The sequence below is a fragment of the Eretmochelys imbricata genome, chromosome 4 (assembly GCF_965152235.1).
Source record: "Eretmochelys imbricata isolate rEreImb1 chromosome 4, rEreImb1.hap1, whole genome shotgun sequence".
In the NCBI taxonomy this organism is placed as follows: Eukaryota; Metazoa; Chordata; order Testudines; family Cheloniidae; genus Eretmochelys; species Eretmochelys imbricata.
Window position 1 is genome coordinate 76,293,333 of NC_135575.1, and position 27,578 is coordinate 76,320,910.

The 27,578-nt window shown below is 41.8% G+C and overlaps 1 protein-coding gene across 1 annotated transcript in view; it reads right to left on the reverse strand.

Moving 5' to 3' along the window:
- Nucleotides 1-27,578, reverse strand: part of GLRA3 (glycine receptor alpha 3) — a 119,845-nt gene that overhangs the window by 44,259 nt on the left and 48,008 nt on the right. The window contains exons 3-4 of the mRNA XM_077814515.1: nucleotides 13,228-13,451; nucleotides 6,292-6,374 (exon numbers count right to left, since the gene is read on the reverse strand). Of these exons, the coding sequence (XP_077670641.1) occupies nucleotides 6,292-6,374; nucleotides 13,228-13,451 (307 nt within the window). The remainder of the gene's footprint in view (nucleotides 1-6,291; nucleotides 6,375-13,227; nucleotides 13,452-27,578) is intronic.

Sequence of the window (27,578 nt, forward strand, 5' to 3'; positions counted from 1 at the left end):
TCCCATGTGAATATGTTGTTGGGGTTGGAAGAGCACATGGCAATAAGCAAAGCTGTTCCCTAGCTCAGTCCCCACATGCCTAAAACCCAGCACACCCGTTCCATGCCTATAGATCAACATCTGTGTAGTGTTAATGTGGAAGAGTTTCTATGGGGTCAAGCACCAGCCCTGGATTTGGTGACACCTTTTTTTCCTTTTGGGAGATCTTTCTGCACTGGATGGGAGCTTCTGGTCTAAGATTATGAACTTTCTCCTCTCTGCAGTCCTGTTGCCTCTGTATACTGGTGTTTAAATGTATAGCTGAAGCATTCCTTTACAAATTCTTCTTGTGACTAAAACACAACAGGTTGGATTGCCTCCTCTCACAGTAAAGCACTTAGAAGGAGGTCATGGGGAGTAAATCTCTCTCATGGAGATGGAGTTCCTCACCATTGTTATATCTGGGAAAGGTGGGGAGATGGTTTCTCCACAGCATAATACAGGCACATGGAGGTCCTGTGCCTCCATAGCTACTCTGGCCCCCATGGGGGCCCTTTTCTCTGGGCATGGCTGCTCCTGGGAGAACAATTGGAAAGACAATGCAATCTCAGAATGGATTATCAGCTCTGTATGGCTGGCGGTGGAGAAACAATATGCACATTCCATCCCCTCCCAGGCCTGCCCTTGGCCTGACCACTCCTGTCTTCATCTGCACAAACTGTTTTCTCCACCTGTCTGGTATCTGGACCCATAGAGTGCTCTCCACAGAGCTCCAGAGAGGAAAGAAATGATGCTGCTCAAGCAGCTAAACTTTTCAGTGCAGGAGGGGAGAATTCTCTGCATAGGAGAACTTCTTTCCATGCACATCTCAGTGGGAGGATCTTCCCCTAAAAGTCTAGATGGTGGGTTGGATTAGCCTTTATTGTCTATAAAGACTGAGTAATTAAGGAACTATAAAAGGGGGAAAAGTTATTCATTTTAAACATTAAGGGATATATTCATTAAAATAATAATCCGATAATGGAGGCGTTTTCATACTTCCTTACATATATTTGTGTTTCATGCTCAATTTCTCCCTTGTTAACAGGCCTAATCTTTACCTGAGCCAGTAGCTTCCTTTAGTTATTGCTTAAGGTTGTAGGAATATTACATTTCACAGAAATTCATAAAGCAATCTAAGCAAGGTGTCTTTCCCACCCACTCAAAACAACATTAATCCATGAATAAATGGAATGCAGTGAAGTATAATAAAAGATAAATTTAACAAGGGAGAGACACAAAAAGCTCTATTAAGGGGAAATATTGTGCTGAGGAGAGATGTCACAAGAATAAGATATGTTTCAAGCTATCATTATTCTATATATTGTTCAAATAGAACAGAAATAAAATTATCAGGGAGGCTCTTGAGCTGCCCTGGCATGAACACTGCTCTTTTCATACTATTGTTATCATTCATTTATTTTCCTCCTTTTTAATATATAGTTTCCTAGAATTGGAGATCAGAAGGGACCATTATGATCATCTAGTCTGACCTCCTACATAACCCAGGCTGTAGAGTCTCACCCAGTAATTTCTGTATCAAGCCCATCATTTCTCTTTGAGCTATAGCAGGTCTTTTAAAAAGATATCTAGTCTTGCTTTAAGGAGATGGACGGGAGCCCCAACCAGTTCATTTCAGTTGGTAAGGATAAAGAAAACTATTTTTCAGTAAGAGTTTGGTAAAACCCATTCTTAAAAAATTGCAAAAATATTTGCAATTAAAAAAGTCCTACACCACCTACTGATATAAATAACATATGTCACTGTCCCAATATCACAGCTGTAGATCCAAGGGGTTGGAGAGACCTTGGGAATACTATCTCAAGGGCTGCTGAAGACTGAGCATGCCACCAAGGAATGGTTTGGGGAGAAAAGTTGTAAACAAGAGCTGCACTTAGAGCCCTCCGTGCAGGGGGAACAACAGCAGAAGTGGTTGAGATTCTGCTACTGAGCAGTAACATTATTTCACAACATGCTCATGTGTACTTAAGAGAGATTCCAGTAAGAAATGAGTTGTACATGTTGCAGCTTGCTGTTCTAAATAACTGTGAGGCCTGAAATCTTTGCTCAGGTGAGTAATCCTTATGGAAGCAGTCTCATTGACTTAAATGGGACTACTCCAGCATCAGCACTACTCAAATGAGTACGGTTTGTAGGCTCAACCTGGATGGAGGTGAAAATAAGGAGATGGAAAAATAATTGTCCAAAACCATTTCTGGTTATTTGTTACAAGAAAATAACCCTGATTGTTCCAGCTTCATCCTGATGAAGTATTAACAGAAAAATCAAGTTCTTCTCTATATTTTGAGTTTATAAAGAGGCCATCTAGTAAACCCACTAAAAGTCTTTTATTGGAGAGGAAAAGAGCAAAGGCATATTGTTGGTAAAGGAGGTGGTTAAATTCAAGGCACAGATGAACTGGGCCATATTTCTTTCTTTCTTATGGGGAATGAGGATCTCCGGAATCCATGCTAATTCGTTTATGTGCTACTGTTTTGATTTTCCGTGGAATGGTAGTGAAAGTATTGTTTAAAATGCTTTGACTTAAATCGTAACTTGTCAGTCTGTCTTAACTAAAGGACAGCACAGATCTGCACCACTGAAGGAGCATCTCAGAGAATGAATTATGACAATTCCTCTTCCGCTTCTCTCTTGCTCTTGGTGGGGATTAAGTTACCTCATCCCTTTTCATGGAGAGTTTACGTCCTGAAAATCCGAGCCAGCTGATCTGGCTGTCAGACAGGTGGGTGGAGCCAGGGCTCCTCACCACCCCAAATGTGCTCACTTGATTGCAGTGGGGCAAATGGGGCAACAGCCCCTACTCTTCTGCCTACATCTGGAGTCACAATCAGATCAGGACGAAGCAGGGGAGCAAGGGGTGGGGAGCATGAGGGGTATGTCCCCTGACTTCCTTGTGCAACCAAGTAAAAGCTATGACAACATATCCATTTTTGAATAAGGTTATAGATCATTTACTGGTGTGACGGGAAGACTGTGTATTTACAGAAAAATTAATTTGTATTTTTGTACCACTCTTTACCTTTGTGAGTATCATCTGGGTGTACCACATGATTATGCAACAGGGGATTTACTCCCACTGAAATGGATGATTAACATGAAGACTTCAGTGCAAAAGGTTCTGCTGGAAATTATAACATCAATAATGATATGCAGCTAATAAGTGTTTGTTGGCTCCCTAGGGTGCAGTTAGTGAGAATTTGTAAGTTTCTATAAAACAAAGCAGGTTCTATTGCATAAGAATGTTCAGATGCTGTATTATCTATGCTTACTATGGTCAAAAGAGAGGAAAAACATAGGAAGGTTTTATGAATTTTTTTAATCAAGTAAATGTTTCAAGATTGCATGTTAAAACTCATAACTTTCTGAATGCAAAAAGAGGGTTTAAATTATTTTTTTCTGATTGTTCAGTGAAATGTGATTTTTGTTTGCTTTGTGGAAACATTCTTATATAGAGCAAATGTACCTGGCATATGTATGCGCTCCAGTATAATTGCCTCCTGGTAACATTTGCTGTAGTTACACTTAATTATAAAAGCCAGATCATGGCATCAGTTGTTAAAAAGATTTCCCATTGTGCTCAATGAAAAGTTCTGTGTAAACACTGATTGTGCAGTATGACCTAAAGTGCCTTGACCTTTGAAACAAGTAACTAAGGTTGCCATTCAATTTTTTTGTCAGGAAAATTCCTGTTCAACTCAGCCATTAATCTGACATTCAGAGACCACTTGACAATATTACCATCCACCCACTGTAATGAAAGGCAGGACTAACTTTCAAAATCACCTTGCAATTTGTTTTTTAAAAGCCTACAATAAAATCATACAGTGAATAATTTTGACAGATTCAGTGATGCTGAATCACCTCCCAATGATGTTTATTCACCTTTCTCACTGTCCCTCCCTGTTCCAATTAAAAAAAAATTAATGATGCCTCTTTCAACCCTTCAACGTACACGTGGTTTTGAAACACTGTAAGAAATTCATCCATCAAGTTAGGCATCTGTTTTGCTTCTCTGTCTTAATATTCTAAATAATCCACTATGCACATTCTAGATACAGGAATCTCATTAATACTTTTACTTATGAACATTTTAATTACAATACTAAAAATATAAAGCAAAGAGCATATTATAGATATATATTTATCATTTTTGCTAAATATTTCTGTCTTTGTGTATCACTACATTTCACACTATTCTTAACTGACTTATTTCTCATCAGTGAAGGCATTCTCGGTATACATCATCCCCTCTTGTAGAAACACCTTCAGGAAGGGGAGGTGGGGGATGAACTCTCTTCCAGACATCACATCCAAATGATCCCATAGTAAGGGTAGGGTTTGTCCCCTTTGCAGAAAAGGCCATCCCTAAACTCGGCAGAGACTAGGGGAGGTCCAAACCATCTGTGTGAGTGTCTAGTGCCGCTGCACTAGCTCAAGTTAAATCCCAGGACCTTACAGTACCGCTGCAGGTCCCAGAGCCGAATGGGGGGATGGTTCTGTGGAGGTGACTAAGCACCTTTTTCTCATAGCTGGAGGGAGTTTTGTGAACAGAGCCTCCCCTCCATTTATGTATCAAAGGGAGAGTCATCTGGGCCTTGATTATTTTTTTTAAAAAATTAGCATGGGCACAGTTTAGATTGTGGAAAGAAATAATGCTCCGACATATTCACCTTGCATTTTGTTTTAATGGACATCCTGAGATAGATATTATGCATAGTATATTGTGTTATCAAGCATCATTTTTGTTTCACATGAGTGGTGGGTATTTCACAAGAGTGGTGGTTAACTCAAATGTATTTCAACTGAACTGTTCCTTTAATCTGAAGTCTTAAATCTTTTTCCAATTAAGGAGATATGTATACTCAAATGGAGGCCTAACAAAGATAGCATGTAAATTACTTCGACTAGTATGATTGCTTTTTCCAGGGTGGAATTATTAGAACATAATAAATGCTGTGTTTTGTGTTAAAGCTTCACTCTTTGTATATATTTTAATGCTTTAAGTTGAAGAACTTAATACCACTAGGCCCTTCTTTCCCTACTGTTTTTTGTTGGCTACATTAAATGGCAAGCTGCTTATGTGGTACAAATTCCACTGAGTCCATCAGTAAGTCTTCATTATACAGTCCTTTGATGTCAGAAGAAGTTTTGACTTGGTAAAGATCAAGGGGCATATTTATGTTCAACTGATCTCTACCTGGATGGTCCCTTCCATATGTAGGTCTGCCACCCTTATAGAGAGGGCTCAATATGCTGCCTTTTCTATGGATCCTAGACAGGGTGTTCTGTGGATTCAAGGAGTTATATGGGTTGAGAAGGTGGGTGGGCTGAGGGATGGAATACGTGGGGGATGCATATCATCCTATCTTTGCCAAGTGGAGATTCCACTATAAATACAGCCAAAGGATTTATTTCCTTTCCACAGCTCTCTCCTCTATGGTGGGAAAATCCCCCTTTTAGGATGATCCCAAGGAAAGCCAGAGACATGGGAATCTAATGGGGACATTGTAGAGCTACAGAGCTGGGCCAGATCAGAGGAGCAGGGCCTTGTATGGATGACTCTTGACTCTTTTCCTTCTGGATCCCCATGGATTTCAGCGTATTCACAGAGTGTGTAGACTAGTCTCTCACTTTATTTTGTTGGGGTACCATCCTTTTCCTGCCAACTCTGAGTAAAGACTTTAGAAAGGGTCCTTAGTGAAGAAGGGGCCATATTCTGATGTTACTGACATTTGTGTAATAGAATCAAGAATTTATGTCAACATACAGTGTTACATTTTTTAAAAATGAACAGCATTCTAGGAAAAAATACTGCATAGGCATGGTAAAAACTGAATACTATAATACTGAAATGCAGGTCTCTGAAATCAGGTTGAATTTGTTAAACTGGAAGTACTCACCAAAGCTCATATTTTAGAATAATGGAACTTTTCTGAAATAATTCCACAAACCTCTCAAAATAAATAATACTTTACAACTTATGGACCAGAATCTACAACCCTTACTCATGCTGAGAAGTAATTTACTATCTGCATAATACTACTCAAAGGATGGCAGACTCTGGCCCTTAAGAAATTTTTTGGATTCAAGCAGTGCTGTATATTGTATGGGAAGGCCATAATTGTACAGAACATTAACAAAACATGCTTATTTTGAAAAGGCAGAATTCTCTATATTACCACCTTTTCTATCCCAGCATGTACTGTCATCTTTATACAGTTATTCGTAGAAGAATACTTTGTTCACACTTACAACTTTCCAGCTGCATTATACATGTTTGCACATCCATTGGGAAATTTTTGAGATCCATTGGACAGGACAGTATTAAAGTCAATCTGAAAGAATACAAAACCATTATTAAAAATATACCTCTAATACCATAGGGGGACATAGAACAAAAATGTTAACACACCTGTGGTTAGTGGTAGTTGAAAGTAACTCAATGTATTTGTAAGAAACACTCTAACCCAATTGAACCATTCTGACTCTCTTGTAAGAATCCTGCTTTGCATTTGTGATTTAAAAAGAAAAGGAGAGTCAAAACATAAAACTAATCTAAAATATTATTTATTACAACCATATTCTCAAACTCAGTGGGTATTCCACAGAAATGCGTTGACATTTTTTATATTACTATAAAGTACAAAGATATTACAGTATTGCATATCCTTGGCATACAGTTTACCAAGTCGCTCTCCCCTAAGGAATTACGTAACAGATGAGAGGTGCAACTCATGCTGGAAGAGTAATATAAGCATTTGTATCCTAAAAGGCAATACAGTTAAATTCCCAACATGAACATGTTAAAGGTGATGTTTCGGGTGTCAGTATTATACCAAAGGAATGCACCTGTGATTTTAAACTGCACAAACCACTTGCATTTTGTGGCATAACATTTCTAGTAAACCATGTTGCAGTTCTATAGGCACTAAACTTATTTTTAAATATGAAAATAATACCATAATTTATATTTAATGTGATACTTGTTAGGGATAAGAAAGAAGAGATGCACAGAGAAAGAAAACAGTCTTGCTTTCATAGTTCCTACTGTGAATCATATCATGGAGATATTTTATTGGCCTTTCAGTTTTTGTGTAGTTTCTTTGACAGCATACTGTTGAAAATTATATAGTATGGATCAGATTTTGGCTAGTCTTTGGGTGGGTGAGTAGTAGCCTTACAAGGACCCTTCCTTCCATATGCTCCTCCTATGCAGGAGTCAGTCAAAAATATGCAGAGGGACTCTTCCCTAATAGCATCTCTTGAGACACAGATCATCCCAAAAGGGGCACAGAAAGGTCGAGTCTCATTCCACCCCTCAAACTCACACTGGCTAATAGAGCTAGCCAGCCACAGAAGGTAGCAAGAGCAGCATCTTCTGGGCATTCTACCCTGGTGTGTTGGGAAACTCTGGAGGCAAACTGGACCTGCTGTTTCCACTGAGGTGGTGCAGTCCCTCACCACCTTCTGCATGGGGCAGTGCTATAAGGTACAATAAAGCCCTATCATATGAAGCCCAGTTCAGCAAAGGACTTAAGCATGTTTTCAAGTCCCATGGAAGTTAATGAGTTGCTGCTGCTTTGCAGTACAACCCGTTTACACCACTCTGGCAGTATAAAAAGGCCACAAAATGTAATGCATAGTGTAAAGATGCCTTAGGGTAAATGGGAATCAGGCCCAATGACTTCAGTTGATTTAAATAGAACTTAAGCACATGTTTAAAGTTAAATATGTGCTTAAATGTTTTGCTGACTTGGGGGCCTAAGCAAGAAATGGTAAAGGCTTATTTGGTAATGTAGGCCTTTCTTGCTAATGCAGGATTTCTTTCCCCCCCAGAATACTTTAAATTAGCGGTTCTCAAACTTTAGCAACCCAAGGACCCCATTTTGATTTAAAATTGTGCATAATCCCCCAAATTCCCCACTCAGCCCCAGGCCCTGCCCCCACTCCACCTCTCCCCGCCCCTGCTCCACGCCTACCCCAAACACCCCTACCCCATCTTCGGTCCTCCCCCGCCCTCCCAGCCCTTCCTGCATGCCGCTGAACAGCTGTTCCCTGGCATGCAGGAAGCACTGGGAGGGGGCTGTAGGAGTTGATCAGCAGGGCTGGCAGCCCCAGACTTGATTCCTTCCCCTCCTTCCAAGTGCCTCCTGCATGCCACAGAACAGCTACTCCCTGGCATGCAAGAGGTGCTGGGATCAGTGGGGCCTGTGGACCCACTGGACTACGCTTGCAGACCCCAGTTTGAGAAACAATGCTGTAAATCTGACTTTATCCAATCTAACTTGCAGTGTTTCCAGGAATTAGGTTTTCACCTCTTTCTTTGGGGTACTATGCCACAGACTAATAGGCAGCTTTTTATGATCCAAGACTAATTTATCAGTTATAAATTGCTACGAAGATACTAATACAGAAATATTAAATTCAGTGATCAAAATGTGAGTATAAAGTATTCTGATTGATTCTACGAGTAATGATACTATATGTAATCCAGCGGAAATTACTCATGATAAATAAATACATAAATAGTGGTGCTGTTATAAAGTGGACAGTGCTGATTGTAAGAGAGCTCTGTGTTATTCTGCTGATTAGACATAATTGCTAAATTAAAGTTTAGTATTACAGTACTGTGACAGGGTTGGGCCAGATGGCTATAGGAGAGTAATAGCAGGCAGATATATTAGCCCCAGGCTAAGTAGGTCCCTTTTGCCTGAGTAAGGTAACAGGGGAGGTTCCAGGACAATCAGGAACCTTCGGGAGACAATTAAGACAGACAGGCTGATTAGAACACCTGCAGCCGATCAAGAAGCTGCTAGAATCAATTAAGGCAGGCTAATAGGGCACCTGGGTTTTAAAAAGGAGCTCACTCCAGTTTGTGGTGTGTGTGTGAGGAGCTGGAAGCAAGAGGCACTAGGAGCTGAGAGTGAGAACGCGGACTGACGTGTACAAGCATTATTGGACGGCAGGAAGAAGGTCCTATGGTGAGGATAAAGAAGGTGTTGGGAGGAGGCCATGGGGAAGTAGCCCAGGGAGTTGTAGCTGTCGCACAGCTGTTCCAGGAGGCACTCTAGACAGCTGCATTCCACAGGGCCCTGGGCTGGAACCCGGAGTAGAGGGTGGGCCCGAGGTCCCCCCAAACCTCCCAACTCCTGGTCAGACACAGGAGGAGTCGACCTGGACTGTGAATTCAGAAAAACGGCCAAGCTGAGGGTTGCAGTGAAGCTCCAAGGCGAGCAAATCCACCAATAAGCACAAGACCCACCAAGGTAGAGCAGGAACTTTGTCACAGTACCTTGAATTAGAACTAAATGTAATCAACATTTTTCAACTTCGTTTGGATCCACTCAGTGGTAACATTCAGTTAAGAGAAAATGTAATAGTGTCAATTAAGAGGATTTCTTACCGGATTTCTTCTTGACCCTTACACAAAGTATATTACTAAACTCTCTTATCCCAGATGCATGATAATTATACCAGAGTGATGCGATGCCTACGCTATAGGTGCTATAGCAGTACACCTACAGTGCTGTAGCTGTCACTGTAAGCTTGTAGTACAGACACAGACTGTAGCAAAATAAGGGTTTTTCTGTAGCTGAAGGAACTCTCCTGCCCTGAACAATATTAGATGGACAGAAGCATTCTTCCATTGACCTAGCCTCATCTACCCTGGGAGTTAGGTCAGCATAGCCATAGTACTCAGGCCTGTGGATTTTTGACACCCCTCTGTGCCATAGCTATATTGATCTGAGTTTTAAGTATAGAACAGACCTGAGAATATAGAGAATGGATGTGATCCCTGGATTCCTTTTCCTCCCAAAAGTCCCATTGACTTCATATGAAGTTTGCTTCTGCTTGAACATATGGACTATAAAAAGACCTAAATACCAATTTCTGCAGAAATAGCACGCTGAAAAGGTTTTATTATCTATTGCTGAACACTTGTATTTTTAATTATACACGTTTACTTTTAGCCGTACATCATTTATTTAGGCTCCATGCCAGCACTTAGAAAAGGCTTGCAGGTGATGCAAATGACCTTTCACTGTGACTACTTTGTTTTACAATCACATCCCTGCAACTGATCAGAGAAAGATGCTGGCAAAAGTAAATCTCTGTAGCTACCGATACAACCAGAAAAGGTATGTAAATGTAGCAAGTAGACTGTCACACAATGACCTCTCATGGAAACATCTGTCGGAGGGCAAATGTAGATGCAAGGTCTGCAAGTTTTAAGGCAGGAGGACACTGGCAGCATTACCTGACAATGATGGTAGTGGTTGATGTTTGAGATGAACAGCTTGCTGTCAAATTCAACAGGTCAGCCTGCAGAAGGTTAGGTGCAGTGTGAATAAGACTTTCCAGCACCTTTGTGCCCCTCCCCCAGAACTCTGGGGTCAATCCATTTTGGTCTCAAGAACAAGTTAGATTTGGAGGGCATGAGATATTGTTCCATTGGCCATGGATCATTAGGACACAGAATGTTTTGCCCATGCCCCTTCCCACTTTTGGTGCACTGTGTGCATGGAGCCAGGTATGCCAGCTTTACAGCACTTTGGGGTTCTCTGTAGGCAGGGATCCCCTACAGAAGGGGAAACCACAACTGCCCTGTTATGGAAGGTCCCCATTATGGGGGCTGACTGATAATCTGACCCCTTGTCTTTACTTTTCCAAAAAAACAAGTCTAAATGTATATTCTAATTTAAAACAAAGTCTAAATTGAAAAATGGCTCTTTCATGATTACTAACGTATATATGTGACTACATTCATCATTCACTTTTGGTCTGCATATGTTATTCACTTGCAATTACGTTTGGTGGAAAAAGAAAACTCAGCACTTTAAAGGTTGTCAACGTTCTCTTTTGAATGACAACTATTTCAGAATTACCTTGTCTATATTCAACAAATGCAAAACTAATTTAAATTCAGATGAATACTCATCTACATGTTGATTATACAATTTTGAGTCTTTTTTATTGACTGGGTCTGTTGGTCCTGTTGAAATTTTTTGGCAATTAAATTATGGTAGAATAATCACTGGAATTACCCTGGCACCATAAGAATTCTATGAATTAATTGGAGTTTACTCTCAGCACAATGAATGTTTGGTTTTATACCTTTAGTACAGTAATGTATCACATTCTTTTCAATGTGCATTCAAACTACTCCATTCTACCTCATCTAGACAAGACAGACCAAATCCCATTGAAGTCATTAGCAAAACTTTCAGAGACTTCAGTGGGGCTTGGATTTGAGCCTTAAATCCAACTCTGGGCCTTTAATCCAACTCTTGCCCTTGCCAATCTGTGCCATATGAAATTAGGAGGGGGAATCAAGATGGTTCAGAATGATAGTGTCTGAACAGATTCCAAGAGCCATCTTGCCAGTGCATGTCAGCATGAATTAGAGAATATGGAGATGGTTCATGCAGCAGTGCTCCTTACTCGTGCTCCAAAATGGGAGTACTTTGTGCCCCCTGACAGTCAGCTGTCAATGGCCGAGTGCATGCAAGAGAACGGGGGCCCTGACTATTTCCACAGACTGGCCAACCAGACCTCCTTGAGACATAGAAATGCTGTTGGAAAAATTTGCCAGGGATCCCACCTGCTAATCAAGACAAACTGCTGCCCTGTAACATTGGAAGGAGGGGGGACTTCCTGAGCACTCTTCCCCCAGTTGTGCACCCAAACACGAGAACAGCATTTTGTCCAGACTTCTAATGCATCAGTTTATATGCAGACTCCTCTCTTTGTCAGACCAAAAGGCCTCACAGTAGAATGCAATACCCTAAAAGCCTGCAAGGTGAAACACCAAATGAAAAGAGTACACTTTGCTCCAAATTGTACTATCATAAAACAGAGGGGAATGCTGAAAAATGAGTTAAAGTGCAGTTGATCAAAATTTTGGCTGTCATTGTAAAATTGAATTGCTGTTTCTTATGGCAATGGTGATAGATGTATTTTACAAATAAATCTGTCAAGTAGATTGGATTTTTTAGGACACAGGAAACTGTAAAGTGGAGATTAGTGTAAAACTGGAATGTAATGCAAAGGAAAATCAGGTCCTAGAACTTCACTCCTGAAATGCTTTATTATTGACTTCTAGTCCTAATTTGTGAAATACCACATGGGACACTGAAATCACACCTTTTTGATTACTATTATCTCTCCCCCCCACACACACACTTCAGTTTCTACAAGTAATGGGTGATACCTTAAGAAGTGTTTAGAGCTAAAAACCAATTACATACACCTTATGAAAGCTTCAACGCCTAACTTTCAAATGGTACAAGGCAGTCATCTCTAGTGTTAAGGATTGAAATCAATGTTAGATGCCTAAATACCTTTTGAGGTTCTGGATGTAGGTGTTTAGGAGAATACTGGCTGCTACAGTAATGCCAGAGCAGAAGTGGGAAAGAGGAGAAGAGAAGCAAGGCGGTAATCATCAGAGTAACTTGATTTTGTCAATATTCGTTTTATTACGTGTTAGGTAGGTACAACTTCTCAAAAGTTTCACAAAATGTAAAAAAAAAGTTAATACATCTGTCTCCAAGATGTTCCCCCTCCCAGTAATATGTGAGCAGCTCTTTGAGTACTATGTGGCTACTGATATATTAAACTGTTCCTAGTTTCCACCTTTAAGAGCAGCTACAACAATTAAGTGAAGGAAGGAGGAAATGCTTGGGGGGACAGGACTCTGTGAAAAGCATCATCTCTGGTCTCCTGAACATTTGTGATCATGGAAAAATATTTAGAATGAAGGCTAGAGCTTGAACCAATTTATAGTCCTGCCCAAATATTAATGCTCAGGAGGTCTGCATTTTCTCACTGGCTCTGCCAAAAACTTCCTGTGTGCCCTTGGGAAGCCACATAATCTCTCTGTGATTCAGTTCCTCACCTGTAAAATGGGAATAATAATTCTTTATTTTTTTCCGTAAGTTATTTTGTCTATTTAGATCATAAGCTCTTCAGGGCAGGGGTGATCTCTTACTATGTGTAAGTAAACAGCCCAGTATAATAAGGCCCTGTTCTCTGTCGAGGCCTGTGGGTGCTATTGTAATACCAATTCAGCACTCAAAACTCACATTGACTTCACTGCATAATTTAATTGCACAATTAAATAACAATTGGAGATATTCGGTTCCAAGTATTTTTTTTTTTAAAAAAAAGATTCCTTTATCAGAGACTCACCTGATAGAATAAAGAACATTTCCATTTTTGAAAATTCGTAACAACTTGTTGTCTGTCGTAACTTCATGAAAGTTGGCACCTTTTTCATTAGCAAAGAACAAATCAGGTTTCCAAATAGAATCCAACATGGATGGATCTAAATCCAAAGAGTCATCTGGATATTCGCTATATGCAAGGCGTGGATCATTCCAATTCTGACGGAGAAAGATATTCACTCGGTAATCCTAAGTGAAAGACAAAACAGGCAAAGCTTTATCAAGGATATGGGCTTTAGCTTTTATTTTATCACTTAGCTGTGTAATCCCCTAACCTTCAATAGATGACAAATGATTTATGTCCATGAATGCCAGCATGATACCTTGCTTCATAGATTCCAAGGCTAGAAGGGACCATTGTGGTAATCTAGCCTGACCTCCTGCATAACACAAACCTTACTTGTAACGATTAGTAGTTATACAATAGGTAATAGCAAAGATACATTTCAGGACAACTGGAAACAATCATAACTAGGGATACATTAAGGCAATGGAGGCCTGAAGATAGACCTCACCTCAAACTCCACCCCATAGTGCAGTTCAACCCCTGCTTGGGCTATAGCACATAAAAGTAATTTGCTGGTGTTGTGTGGGATCTGCCCCTTCTCATCTTTTGTAGGCGCAGCATTCTCCATCTCCCTCTTCCTGTCTTCAGGCCAGCTGGGTTGTGTCCCAGAGAAAGAAGACTCCGCATCCACCCACATAGACGACTCTGACCCATGAGATGAAGGATATGTCAGTGATTAGGGCACTGATCTTGGCTTTTGGAGACCCTGGTTCAAATCCCTGTTCTGCTACATATTTCCTGGGTATGTTATTTCATCTTTCTGTGCCTCAGTTCTCCATCTGTGAAATGGGGATAGTAGCATTTCCTTGTCTTACAGGGTTGGTATGAGGATAAATACAGAACTATGATAATGGGGGTCATAATATAATTACTTATGATTGACAGACTAGGAGAAGGCATCATCATCATGACATAATGGCAGCAGGAAGACTTACCTTCACTACACAATGACAGTATTGTGTTATTGGAGGGCACCCTAAAAGCAACAGCTGTCAGAGTTGAGATGCATGGAGCTGTTTAAATCTTTCCAGTTATTCTGGGCTGTCTGCACAACCTGGCAGAAATTGCTGTAGCAGGTATAGTTGGGCTCTTATTCACAACCACAAAGGCTAGAAATATTTTATTTAAATGAAACCTAAGATTGTGATCTCATGTGACTTCAAAAGTTGACTTCATAGGCATGGACCATACTGCTTATGCCTTAATCCACCATTGGTTGTAACATGATGTTCTTAATTTTCTTCAATAATATATTATTGCAAGGACTTTTTAAATTAAATCAAAGACAATGCTGTCAGGTGCACACAAGCAATGTACATTGCAGATATGGAAAACACAGCATTGTCAGGCTACTGCTCTAACCACTACACATCACAACTTTCTGAAGGTTAAAGTCATCAAAGGATTTAATGCTTGACTTGAATTCCACACCATCTCTTTCATGTGACATTGGTATAAAGGGAAGCAGTTACTAATATAACAAAAGACACAATTTAAAGTTGGGGACTGTCATTCTTTACAAAACTGCAATATTTTTAGTTTGATTCTGGGATTAAACAGTTTCCAGCTGAGTGACGAGGGTAAAGTACAAAAATGGTCTCCGGAAGCAATAAAGTATTGGTAACCAGCTCATTCTGATAGCCTTTACATGTTGAGTTGAATTGTATGTCTTTTTAATATAGCACATTTTTATGCATTTTACTAAGAAAGGAAGGGAAGTTAACCTTCGAAAGGGAATTAATTGAGGGAATAAGAAAAAATCCCCAGCTACTTAATTTTTTATTAGATCACTTAAATGGCAAAGTTGTAGGCTTATGTTTGATAATATCATTAAGACACATTGGCATAGCTTCAAATTTGGAGAGATTTATTTTATAACATCTGAACAGCTGTCCAAATTCCTAGATAAATTATGTTAAAAAATTGTAAGTAGGAAATGTCTTAGGAATGTTCAGTAAAACGTTGATTTATCAGAATATCATTCAATGTTATGTTTCCATGTACCTATCCTTATAAACTGCATATTTGGGTAGTCTCAAATCATCACCTCTGTGGAAACTATACTGTCAGGGATACATACCTCTGAAGTCCTATTGCAGGTGCTCAGCATTTCCAAGAATTTGACCCTTAATTTATTTGAAAGCATGTTTTAAGCACAGTTTTTGAGGTTTGGTTTTATGGTATCTGGTAATGGTGTTAAGGGTCGTGTTTATATAATTAAAGGTGATAGATGCAAAAGGACCTAATTCTCCAACTCTTACACATCTGACTCCACGATTAGCTCTGTTGTTATATTTGGAAACACTTGTGGAGTAAGGTGCTACTCAATGTGAGTAATAGTGGATAAATCTGACCCACAGACTACTAAAAATTGGGTCCAAATCCTCAATGGCAGCCTGGTGCTTAACGACTTTCGAGGGTCTAGGCCTTGATCACCAGTGTCTTTCTCCTTGATCATCAGAGGCTACCATAGAGATAAGTATGCACGTGAACCATTCTGTCAGGACCTACTTATCTATCCTGATCAAATATCCAGAGAAAAACAGTACATTGAAATACAAGATCAGCTGGAGGATAGAACTAATTGGATGATAAAGGAAAGCGTAGGTCCTCTACTTAGCAGGGAAGGAGAGCTAACAACTGATGACATCAAGAAGGTTAAAGTGTTTAATGCCTATTTTGCTTCAGTGTTCACTAAAAAGGTTAGTGGTGACCAGATGCTCAACATAATTATATTAAGAAACAAGGGGGAAGACACACAAGACAAAATAGGAAAAGAACAGGTTAAAGAATATTTAGATAAGTTAGATGTATTCAAGTTGGCAAGGCCTGATGACATTTTGTCTTGGGGTACTTAAGGAACTAGCTGAAGCAATCTCGGAACCATTAGTAATTATTTCAGGAACTCATAGAGGACAGTTGAAGTACTAGAGGACTGGAGAAGGGCAAATGTAGTACTTATCTTTAAAAGGGGGAACAAAGAGGAGGCGGGGACTTAGAGACCAGTCAGTCTAACCTACATACCTGGAAAGATATTTGTTTAATAATTTATTCCATCACTTTGTAAGCACCCTGGAAGATGATAAGGTCATAAGAAAGAGCCAACATGGTTTGTTAAGAATAAATTATGCCAAAACAAATTAATTTCCTTCTTTGACAGGGTTACTGGCCTTGTGGATGGGGGGAAGCAGTAGATATGATATATCTTGATTTTAGTAAGGCTTTTGACATAGTCCCATGGGACATTCTCAGAGGTGAACTAGGGAAACGCAGTCTCCATGAAATTACTATAAACTGGGTGCATAACTGGGTGAAAGATCATTCTCAAAGACCATGTTCACTGTCAAACTGGGATTGTGTCTCTAGTGAGGTCCCACGGGGGTCAGTCCTGGATCTGGTACTAGTTAATATTTTCATTAGTGACTTGGCTAATAGGGTGTAGATTATATTTTAGACTTGCAGGTGCCAAACTGGGAGGCATTCAAAGCACTTTTGCGGGCAGGATTAGAATTCAAAATTATCCTGATGAATTGGAGAATTGGTCAGAAATCAACAAGGTGAAATTGAATAACGATAAGTGCAAAGTATTTCACTTGGGAAGGAAAAAATCAAATGCACAACTACAAAATGGGGAATAATGGGCTAATAGTATTGATAATGAGGATGTGGGAATAATAGTGGATGTCAAATTGAATGACTCAACAATGTGATGCAGTTGTGAAAAAGTCAAACATCATTCTGGGGTGTATTTGTCAAGGTTCCTCCCCCACTCTGAACTGTAGGGTACAGATGTGGGGACCTGCATGAAAAACCTCCTAAGCTTATCTTTACCAGCTTAGGTCAAAAACTTCCCCAAGGTACAAAATATTCCCCCCCGTTGTCCTTGGACTGGCCGCTACCACCACCAAACTAATACTGGTTACTGGGGAAGAGCTGTTTGGACGCGTCTTTCCCCCCAAAATACTTCCCAAAACCCTGCACCCCAGTTCCTGGACAAGGTTTGGTAAAAAGCCTCACCAATTTGCCTAGGTGACTACAGACCCAGACCCTTGGATCTTAAGAACAATGAACAATCCTCCCAACACTTTCACCCCCCCTTTCCTGGGAAATGTTGGATAAAAAGCCTCACCAATTTGCATAGGTGACCACAGACCCAAACCCTTGGATCTGAGAACAATGAAAAAGCATTCCGTTTTTTACAAGAAGACTTTTAATAGAAAATAGAAGTAAATAGAAATAAAGAAATCCCCCCTGTAAAATCAGGATGGTAGATATCTTACAGGGTAATTAGATTCAAAAACATAGAGAACCCCTCTAGGCAAAACCTTAAGTTACAAAAAAGATACACAGACAGAAATAGTTATTCTATTCAGCACAATTCTTTTCTCAGCCATTTAAAGAAATCATAATCTAAGACATACCTAGCTAGATTACTTACTAAAAGTTCTAAGACTCCATTCCTGTTCTGTCCCTGGCAAAAGCAGCATACAGACAGACACAGACCCTTTGTTTCTCTCCCTCCTCCCAGCTTTTGAAAGTATCTTGTCTCCTCATTGGTCATTTTGGTCAGGTGCCAGCGAGGTTACCTTTAGCTTCTTAACCCTTTACAGGTGAGAGGAGCTTTCCCCTGGCCAGGAGGGATTTCAAAGGGGTTTACCCTTCCCCTTTATATTTATGACACGCCCCCCAAATCTCAGCTAGGGTGAAACACTGGCTGGGATTTCTTCCTGGAGCTCTAGGAAAAACAGAGTTAATAAGACACATGCATCTCTAAATATACTACCAAGTACATAAAGACTAACAATATTTTCCACATCTCAAGGACGATTTTAACCAGTTGATTCTGGGAAACTTTCACGGGAGAGTGCATCAGCCACTTTGTTAGAAGCTCCTGAGATGTGTTGGATGTCGAAATCAAAATCTTGGAGAGCTAAACTCCACCGAAGAAGTTTTTTGTTAGTTTCTTTGACGGTGTGAAGCCACTTTAGTGCAGCATGGTCAGTTTGCAGGTGGAAACTCCGTCCCCAAACATATGGGCGTAGCTTTTCCAGAGCGTAGACAATGGCATAACATTCTTTTTCAGTGACTGACCAGTTGCTTTCCCTCTCAGACAGTTTTTGCTGAGAAACACTACAGGGTGGAATTCTTGATCAGGTCCTTTTTGCATTAAAACTGCTCCCACACCACGCTCGGATGCATCTGTGGTTACTAGGAACGGTTTGTCAAAGTCTGGGGCCCTTAGTACAGGGTCAGACATGAGTGTCGCTTTAAGCTTGTTAAAGGCCTTCTGACACTTTCCGGTCCACTGAACAGCATTTGGCTGTTTCTTTTTGGTTAGGTCTGTCAGTGGGGCAGCGATTTGGCTGTAGTGCAGTACAAATCGTCTGTAATAACCGGCCAAGCCTAAGAAGGATTGAACCTGTTTCTTTGACTTTGGGACAGGCCACTTTTGGATAGCATTCACTTTGGCCTGTAGGGCGCTGATAGTTCCTTGACCCACCTGGTGTCCAAGGTAAGTCACTCTGTTTAGGCCTATTTGACACTTCTTAGCCTTAACAGTTAGTCCTGCCTCCCTTATGCGCTCAAGGACTTTGTGTAGATGTTCCAGGTGGTCTGCCCAGGAATCTGAAAATATGGCCACATCGTCAAGGTAGGCGACTGCATATTCTCCTAATCCCGCTAGGAGACCATCTACAAGTCTTTGGAAAGTGGCGGGTGCATTTCGCAGCCCGAAAGGGAGTACATTAAATTCATACAGCCCGAGATGTGTGATGAAGGCTGACTTTTCCTTGGCAGAGTCATCTAGCGGTACCTGCCAGTACCTCTTGGTTAAGTCCAAGGTAGAGATGAACTGGGCCCGTCCCAGTTTCTCTAATAGTTCATCTGTGCATGGCATTGGATAGTTGTCTGGGCGAGTTACAGCATTTAGCTTACGGTAGTCCACGCAAAAACGTATTTCCCCATCTGGTTTGGGAACTAGAACCACTGGAGATGCCCATGCACTTTCAGAGGGGCGGATTACACCCATCTGTAACATATCCTGGATCTCCCGTTCTATAGCAGTTTTAGCTTGAGGAGACACCCGGTAAGGTTGGACCCTAATTGGGTGAGCATTACCTGTGTCAATGGAGTGGTATGCCCGTTCAGTCAATCCTGGGGTGGCTGAGAACGTTGGCGCGTAGCTAGTGCACAGCTCCTGGATCTGCTGTCGCTGCATACGCCCCAGGGTCATGGAGAGGTTCACCTCTTCCACACCACCAGCACATTTCCCTTAGTAGTAGACACCTTCAGGCCACTCAGCATCATCTTCTCCCTGGGCTGTAAACTGACAAACCTTTAATTCTCTGGAATAAAAGGGCTTTAGAGAATTAATATGGTACACCTTAGGCTTTCGGTTGGAGGTGGGGAATGCTATGAGATAATTAACAGCTCCCAGGCGCTCCTGGACCATGAATGGCCCTTCCCACGATGCTTCCATTTTATGGGCCTGGAGCGCCCTTAAGACCATGACCTGGTCTCCTACTTTGAAGGAACGCTCTCTGGCATGTTTATCATACCAGGCTTTTTGCTCTTTTTGAGCATCCTGTAAGTTTTCTCTAGCAAGGGCTAAAGAGGTTCGGAGGGTGTTTTGTAGGTTGGTTACAAAGTCCAGAATGTTAGTTCCTGGAGAAGGTGTAAATCCCTCCCATTGCTGCTTCACCAACTGCAATGGCCCCTTAACCTCACGGCCATATACAAGTTCAAATGGGGAAAACCCTAAACTGGGATGTGGTACAGCTCTGTAGGCAAAGAGCAACTGCTGCAACACTAGGTCCCAATCATTGGAGTGCTCATTTACAAATTTACGTATCATGGCCCCCAAAGTTCCATTAAACTTCTCCACCATGCCATTTGTTTGATGGTGGTAAGGAGTGGCAACCAAGTGATTTACCCCATGAGCTTCCCAAAGGTTTTTCATAGTTCCTGCCAGGAAATTAGTCCCTGCATCTGTGAGGATGTCGGAGGGCCAACCTACCCTGGCAAAAATGTCTGCTACACACTTTTAGCCCTGGTGTTGCTTAGAGCTACTGCTTCCGGCCATCGGGTGGCAAAATCCATGAAAGTCAGTATGTACTGCTTTCCTCTGGGTGTCTTTTTCGGAAAAGGACCCAGAATATCCACAGCTACTCGCTGAAATGGAACTTCAATGATGGGGAGTGGCTGGAGAGGGGCTTTGACCTGGTCTTGGGGTTTTCCCACTCTTTGGCACACCTCACAAGACTGGACATAGGTAGAAACATCCTTGCCCATTCCCTCCCAGTGGAATGACCCCCCCAAACGGTCTTTGGTCCTGTTCACCCCAGCATGGCCACTAGGGTGATCGTGGGCTAAGCTCAAGAGCTTGGCCCGGTATTTAGTTGGAACTACCAACTGTCTCTGAGGATGCCAGTCTTCCTGGTGTCCACCAGAAAGAGTTTCCTTGTATAAAAGTCCTCTTTCTACAACAAACCTGGATCGATTAGAAGAGCTGAGAGGCGGTGGGTTGCTCCGTGCCGCCGTCCAAACTCTCTGGAGGCTTTCATCTGCTTCCTGTCGGTCTGGAACTGTTCCCTTGATGCTGGAGACATCAATTCCTCATGGGATTGTGGACCTAGGCTTGGTCCCTCTGGAAGCGATATAGGGGATGGAGCTGTTTCTGTTGACTGTGAACCGCTCTCCGCTGGTGCACTATGTTGGGATTCAGGCTCCGGCTGAGCCTCTTGTGTAGGGTTATCGGCTGCTGCCAGTTCAGGTTCGGTGGGGCTCTCTGGTGTTGAGGTTGCAAGTACTGGATTCAGTGCTGACACGGGGTCTGGTGTTGGTTCTGGGACTGGTTCCGTCTGGGTCTCTGGGACTGGATCCACTACTGCTGTTGCAGACATTGGCCTGGGGTCCGGGTCCATCACCTCTGACTGGGTCCTGATAGAAGTTTCCGGAACAGAGCTAGGCCTCACGGCTTGTTTAGCCTGGCTGCGGGTGACCGTTCCCACCCTCTTGGCCTGCTTCACATGATTGGCCAAGTCTTCCCCCAACAGCATGGGGATGGGATAATCATCATAGACTGCAAAAGTCCATGTTCCTGACCAGCCCTTGTACTGGACAGGCAACTTGGCTGTAGGCAAATTGAAAGAGTTGGACTTGAAGGGTTGAATCGTCACTTGGATCTCTGGGTTGATTAATTTGGGGTCCACTAAGGAAGCATGGATAGCTGACACTTGTGCTCCGGTGTCCCTCCACGCGGTGACCTTCTTCCCGCCCATACTCACAGTTTCCCTCCGCTCCAAGGGTATCTGGGAGGTATCTGGGCCTGTGGACCTCTGGTGTGATTCCGGTGCAATGAACTGTAATCTGTTGGGGTTCTTGGGGCAGTTGGCCTTTACATGACCCAGCTCGTTACACTTAAAACATCGTCCAGCTGACGGGTCACTGGGGCAAGGACGGTTGCTGGAGAACGGGGTGGTGGGACGATAAGTGGTCTGGAGGGTTCTTTGGGAGGTAGGTGGGGCTTTGGGCGGCCCCCGGTAATAGGGTGTGGTCTGGGGTGGTCCCTTCTGGTCTCCGCTCCAACTGCGACCAGTTTTCTTCTTCTCTGCCACCTCCACCCATCTGGCTCCAATCTCTCCTGCCTCGATTACAGTTTTGGGTTTCCCATCTAGGATGTATCTTTCTATTTCCTCAGGAACACCCTCTAAGAATTGTTCCATTTGCATTAGGAAGGGCAAATTTACTGGAGATTCAACACTTGCTCCTGATGTCCAGGCATCCCAATGTTTCACAATGTGGTAGGCATGTCGGGTAAATGACATGTCTGGTTTCCACCTTAGGGCTCTGAACCTCCAACGAGACTGCTCGGGTGTTATCCCCATTCTGACTCTCGCCTTGGATTTAAACAGTTCATACTTGTTCATGTGTTCTTTAGGCATTTCAGCTGCCACCTCAGCTAAGGGTCCACTGAGCTGCGGCCTCAGCTCTACCATGTATTGGTCAGTAGAGATGTTGTACCCAAGGCAGGCCCTTTCGAAGTTTTCTAAGAAGGCCTCAGTATCATCACCTGCCTTGTAGGTGGGGAACTTTCTGGGATGGGAAGTGGTACCTGGAGAAGGATTGCTAGGGTTTGTTGGTATATTCTGCTGGGCCTTTATCCTCTCCACCTCCTCCACATGCTTCCTCTCTTTTTCCTTCTCCTCCTCCACATGCTTCCTTGCCTCCATTTCCCTTTTGTGGGCAGCCTCCTGTACCTCCTTCTCCAGCCGCATGAGTTCTATCTGTCTTTCATGTTCCCTTTGTTTTTCCTCAGCCTGAAATTTGGCTAATTCCAGCTGTAGTCGAGCTGAGGATTTGGTCATTCTAACCTCTCTGTTTTTAACTAACTTTACACCCGAGGTTTAGAAATAAACAAACAAAACTTGGCTGTAAAATTTTGCTGTGCTGCAATAGAATACCTATTCTCTGATAGCGATTGTCAGCCTACAGAAAAAAACAATTCCCTTGTCTCTGCTCTGGGCCCAAATTAAAGCAAAAAACCTCCAACTACTTGGAAACCTGCTTACCCAGCCCAAAGAAAAAGCAAATGGGTAGAACACACACCCCCAATTTACTTTTAGGAAGAAAAGAAAAAAAAAACCTCTGGGTTGGAAGACTGTGAATTTCCCTGCAGGAGTTAAGTACCCTGCCTCCAGGCAAAGAAAACCTGCAATTCACAAGATAATCCCCTTTTGTCTCTGCTTGGCCACAAAGCAGAGAAAAAACAATCTGCTTTCAGTTTCAACTGCTTTCTGGACTTCCTTTCCAAAGGAAAAAATAATTTCTTTTTAAAATCTGTATTTCTAGTTCAAAAAATCTCAACTGGATCTCAAAATGATTTCAGGTTAATCCCACCACTATGCCACCATGTCAAGGTTCCTCCCCCACTCTGAACTCTAGGGTACAGATGTGGGGACCTGCATGAAAAACCCCCTAAGCTTATCTTTACCAGCTTAGGTCAAAAACTTCCCCAAGGTACAAAATATTTCCCCCGTTGTCCTTGGACTGGCCGCTACCACCACCAAACTAATACTGGTTACTGGGGAAGAGCTGTTTGGACGCGTCTTTCCCCCCAAAATACTTCCCAAAACCCTGCACCCCAGTTCCTGGACAAGGTTTGGTAAAAAGCCTCACCAATTTGCCTAGGTGACTACAGACCCAGACCCTTGGATCTTAAGAACAATGAACAATCCTCCCAACACTTGCACCCCCCCTTTCCTGGGAAATGTTGGATAAAAAGCCTCACCAATTTGCATAGGTGACCACAGACCCAAACCCTTGGATCTGAGAACAATGAAAAAGCATTCCGTTTTTTACAAGAAGACTTTTAATAGAAAATAGAAGTAAATAGAAATAAAGAAATCCCCCCTGTAAAATCAGGATGGTAGATATCTTACAGGGTAATTAGATTCAAAAACATAGAGAACCCCTCTAGGCAAAACCTTAAGTTATAAAAAAGATACACAGACAGAAATAGTTATTCTATTCAGCACAATTCTTTTCTCAGCCATTTAAAGAAATCATAATCTAAGACATACCTAGCTAGATTACTTACTAAAAGTTCTAAGACTCCATTCCTGTTCTGTCCCTGGCAAAAGCAGCATACAGACAGACACAGACCCTTTGTTTCTCTCCCTCCTCCCAGCTTTTGAAAGTATCTTGTCTCCTCATTGGTCATTTTGGTCAGGTGCCAGCGAGGTTACCTTTAGCTTCTTAACCCTTTACAGGTGAGAGGAGCTTTCCCCTGGCCAGGAGGGATTTCAAAGGGGTTTACCCTTCCCCTTTATATTTATGACAGTATTAAAAGCAGCATTGTATGTAAGACACAGGAGGTAATTGTCCTGCTCTACTTGGCACTGGTAAGGCATCAGCTGGAGTACTGTGTCCAGTTGTGGGCACTCTACTTCATAAAAGATGTGGACAAATTGGAAAGAGTCCAGAGGAGAGCAACAAAAATGAGAAAAAGTTCAGAAAATCTAACCTCTCCGCAGAGAAGTTAATAAAATCTGGGAATGTTTAGTTTTGAGAAAAGAAGACTGATGGGGGACCTGAAAAGTCTTCATATATGTTAAGTGCTGTTATAAAGAGGATTGTGAACCATTGTTCTCCATGTCCACTGAAGGTAGGGCAAAAAGTAATGGGATTAATCTGCAGCAAGGGAGATTTAGATTAGATATTAGGAAAATCTTAAACTCTGGATAGGCTTCCAAGGGAGATTGTAGAATCCCGATGATTTGAGGTTTTTGAGAACAGGTTGGACAAGCATCTATTAGGGTTGGTCTACATTTATTTGATCCTGCCTCAGCAGAAGGGCCTGGACTTCACGACTTGTTAAGGTCCCTTCCAGTCCTACATTTCTATGATTCCCAGCATGTGTGTAAAAGCCTTCTATGACAAAATCAACCATACATCCATGTCATTAAGCATAAGGTTGGAGCAGTATGGGTGTAGTACTAATCTTCATCCATTTTAATATTACTGCTAGTTTAGGGCCAATGCCCAGCAAGTACAGAAATGGAGGAGAGTGAAAAAAGTCTCCATCTTTTGCACAGTGGCTGCAAACAACCCTGAAAACAAAGGCAGCTCCTTGCTAGTACCTTTGTGGGTGACATCTTCCCTTCCAAAAAATGGCAAGGTGGAAGCAGGACTGTGGTTTTTACTCCTTCCTAGGTGTAGCACCAGCCTTTTTCTTACTCTGAATCTGAAACTGAGCCCCTTGGGACAGATTGTGGTCCATTCTGCATGCCTGTGTAGGGAAATATAGGGGCATAAGGCATGATCTTACTCCTCTGCCCATACTGTGGGGAACTGTGTGTATGGAGAGAGAGACCTCTTTGGGGGTTGTCATGCCCCCCCCCCATCCATGCATATGAGTTTGAGTGAGTAGAAAATGGGAGGAACCTAGGCTCTGTGTCCCCAGTTCACGGGCCAGTGCAGCTGTGCCAGCATGCTGTGGGGATGTTCACTATGCTATGTATAGATCTGGAGCAGAAGAAAATTGGGAGGGAGATTGTGAATCTCTGTGAGACTTTAGGCAGGGCTCGTAAAAAAGTCATCATTTAATTCTTACTTAATATTTATTGCAAGTAAAACATGTTCGTCTACTTACTTTACTCTCCCCACAGAGGGTACAATGAGAAATCAATGCAGTTATTTGTGGAGTAAGGGGCTCCTCCGTGTGAATATTGGTAGTGGAATTTAGCCCTAAATGTTGGTGAGTGAAGGGAAGTTGGAGGGGAGGTTAAAAATTCACAGTGGAAAGTATACATAAAAGAAGCAATGGTGGAAAATAAATAATCTGTTATAGACTACATTAACCAATGCTGAATGTCAACTTGCTTCAGTAGCCCTCTCAAGCTGGGATCAGATTTGTATTGGTTTAACTTGCATGGCAGTCAAAGAACATTCAGTAGTTATCCTCTCTCAAAACTATTAATGAAGCAGTCTCATTTTCAGATATCAAAAATCAAACTGTATAAAAAAGGTTATACATTTTACTAGAGCTTCATGAAGGACAAACAAGTGCTCATTGTTCTGAGCTAGTAATTACACAGTGTGAGCATGAGGTGTAAATTCTTTAAACAGGTAGTATGTTTTTGTGTAAACAAAGAGCAGAATTCAACTGCCGGCATTGATTTGTTGATTTGTTTTTCTCTGTGGATTACTAAATAACACTCTTCTATAGTTCCTAATTTTCATAACTGAAAAAGTTGGCAGGACCCCTTCAGTTCTCACTTGCTACTTGTGCATAGAGGCCAATCCTGCCCCCTTTGCATAGCACAGAAAAGTCCGTGCCGAGGAAGTTTCTCAAGTGTTGAGGCAGAGAGAAAGCCAGGAGGGATGATTTCTGTGGAAGGACAGTGGAACCACTCTGTGGCCACCTCTAACACCTGAAGGCTGCTGTAATCCCTAGAGCTCCTGTGCCCTGGTTTTTGTGGTGTACAATGGCTGACAGATACCATCAGTCCTATTGTCCTTCCTTCTACCCCTACAGCAAAACTGTACTTGCAGTGTGTGAGAGAGACCATGTTAGGACATCAACCGAACCATTACAATAAAATCTATACATGCAATAACAAATTCCTTGTTTGTGCATATTTCTTCAGTAGATGAAACAAAATTGGATTACTAGCTAAGTACTATTTGCTAACCTGTGACTAGGTTGATGCAATCAGTGTGAGTATATTAAGTCCTATCTAATAAGGAACTCTGAAGTCTAGGATGCCTTTGAGTTGTGTGAAGTGATAGAAACAGCTACAAGCAGGCTGAAAGCTCTCTTTTTTTAAAAATAGAATATCACTAGGTTCAAAAATTCAGTCTGTTACCATCCAATTTTTAAGTTCTCAGCTATTTTGACTTTTCTAATTACAGCCTTGCAACAGTAAGGCATGTATCTATGACATGCCAACAGTCCTAGGCCATTATGCTATCAGAGGTAACTCAACCAATCACCACCCAATACTCTACTGCTAATTTGCATTCAGCAGTTTCATTGGTTGTATGAGGGCGACTGCACATTTAGTGGATTACTTGGCCCAACTACCCCATCCATGCAACAGCATGGGCAAGATTTATAGTGCTCAAGCCTTTATAAGGTCTGTTAACTTCTGATTCACTATGCTGAGGTACACAGTACTACCTTCTCGCAGTATGGTAAATGCCAGAATGTTGACTGTCTCACTGGAACTTGGTGATTTATAAAGAATTCATTAGTTTATCAAATATAATGTCAAGCTTTTTACAAGCCTTTGATAAAGCACAAGCGTACTAGGCACAATAGTTTCTCTTGGTTAATTGGTTGTACTAATTCCAACTCTAAATTACTGAAATAAGAGGCAGCTTTTTAAAGGTATTTTTATTTGCATCCTTTTGCCTTTCAAAGGATTCAAGATAATTTGTCATTGGCCATGTTTTACCACTGTCATGATGATAAAATGATTTTTAGACTGATATTTTGTTCCTCTAAAGAATTTCCCCTGCAATTAAAATTATTGTCCAGTTCTTTCAGCATAAGGCTTATTTTGATCAGGACACACAGATGAATGAATGACAGATAAATGGGTTGGACTTTAAGTGGCAGGCTACAACTTTACTTAACACTGTTGAGGAGTGCTATGTCCCCCACACCCTAATCACATATATCAGGTATTTAACTGAGTCTAGTGTTGTTGTCAGGACTCTCACCATACAATCAATAAATGGGGGTA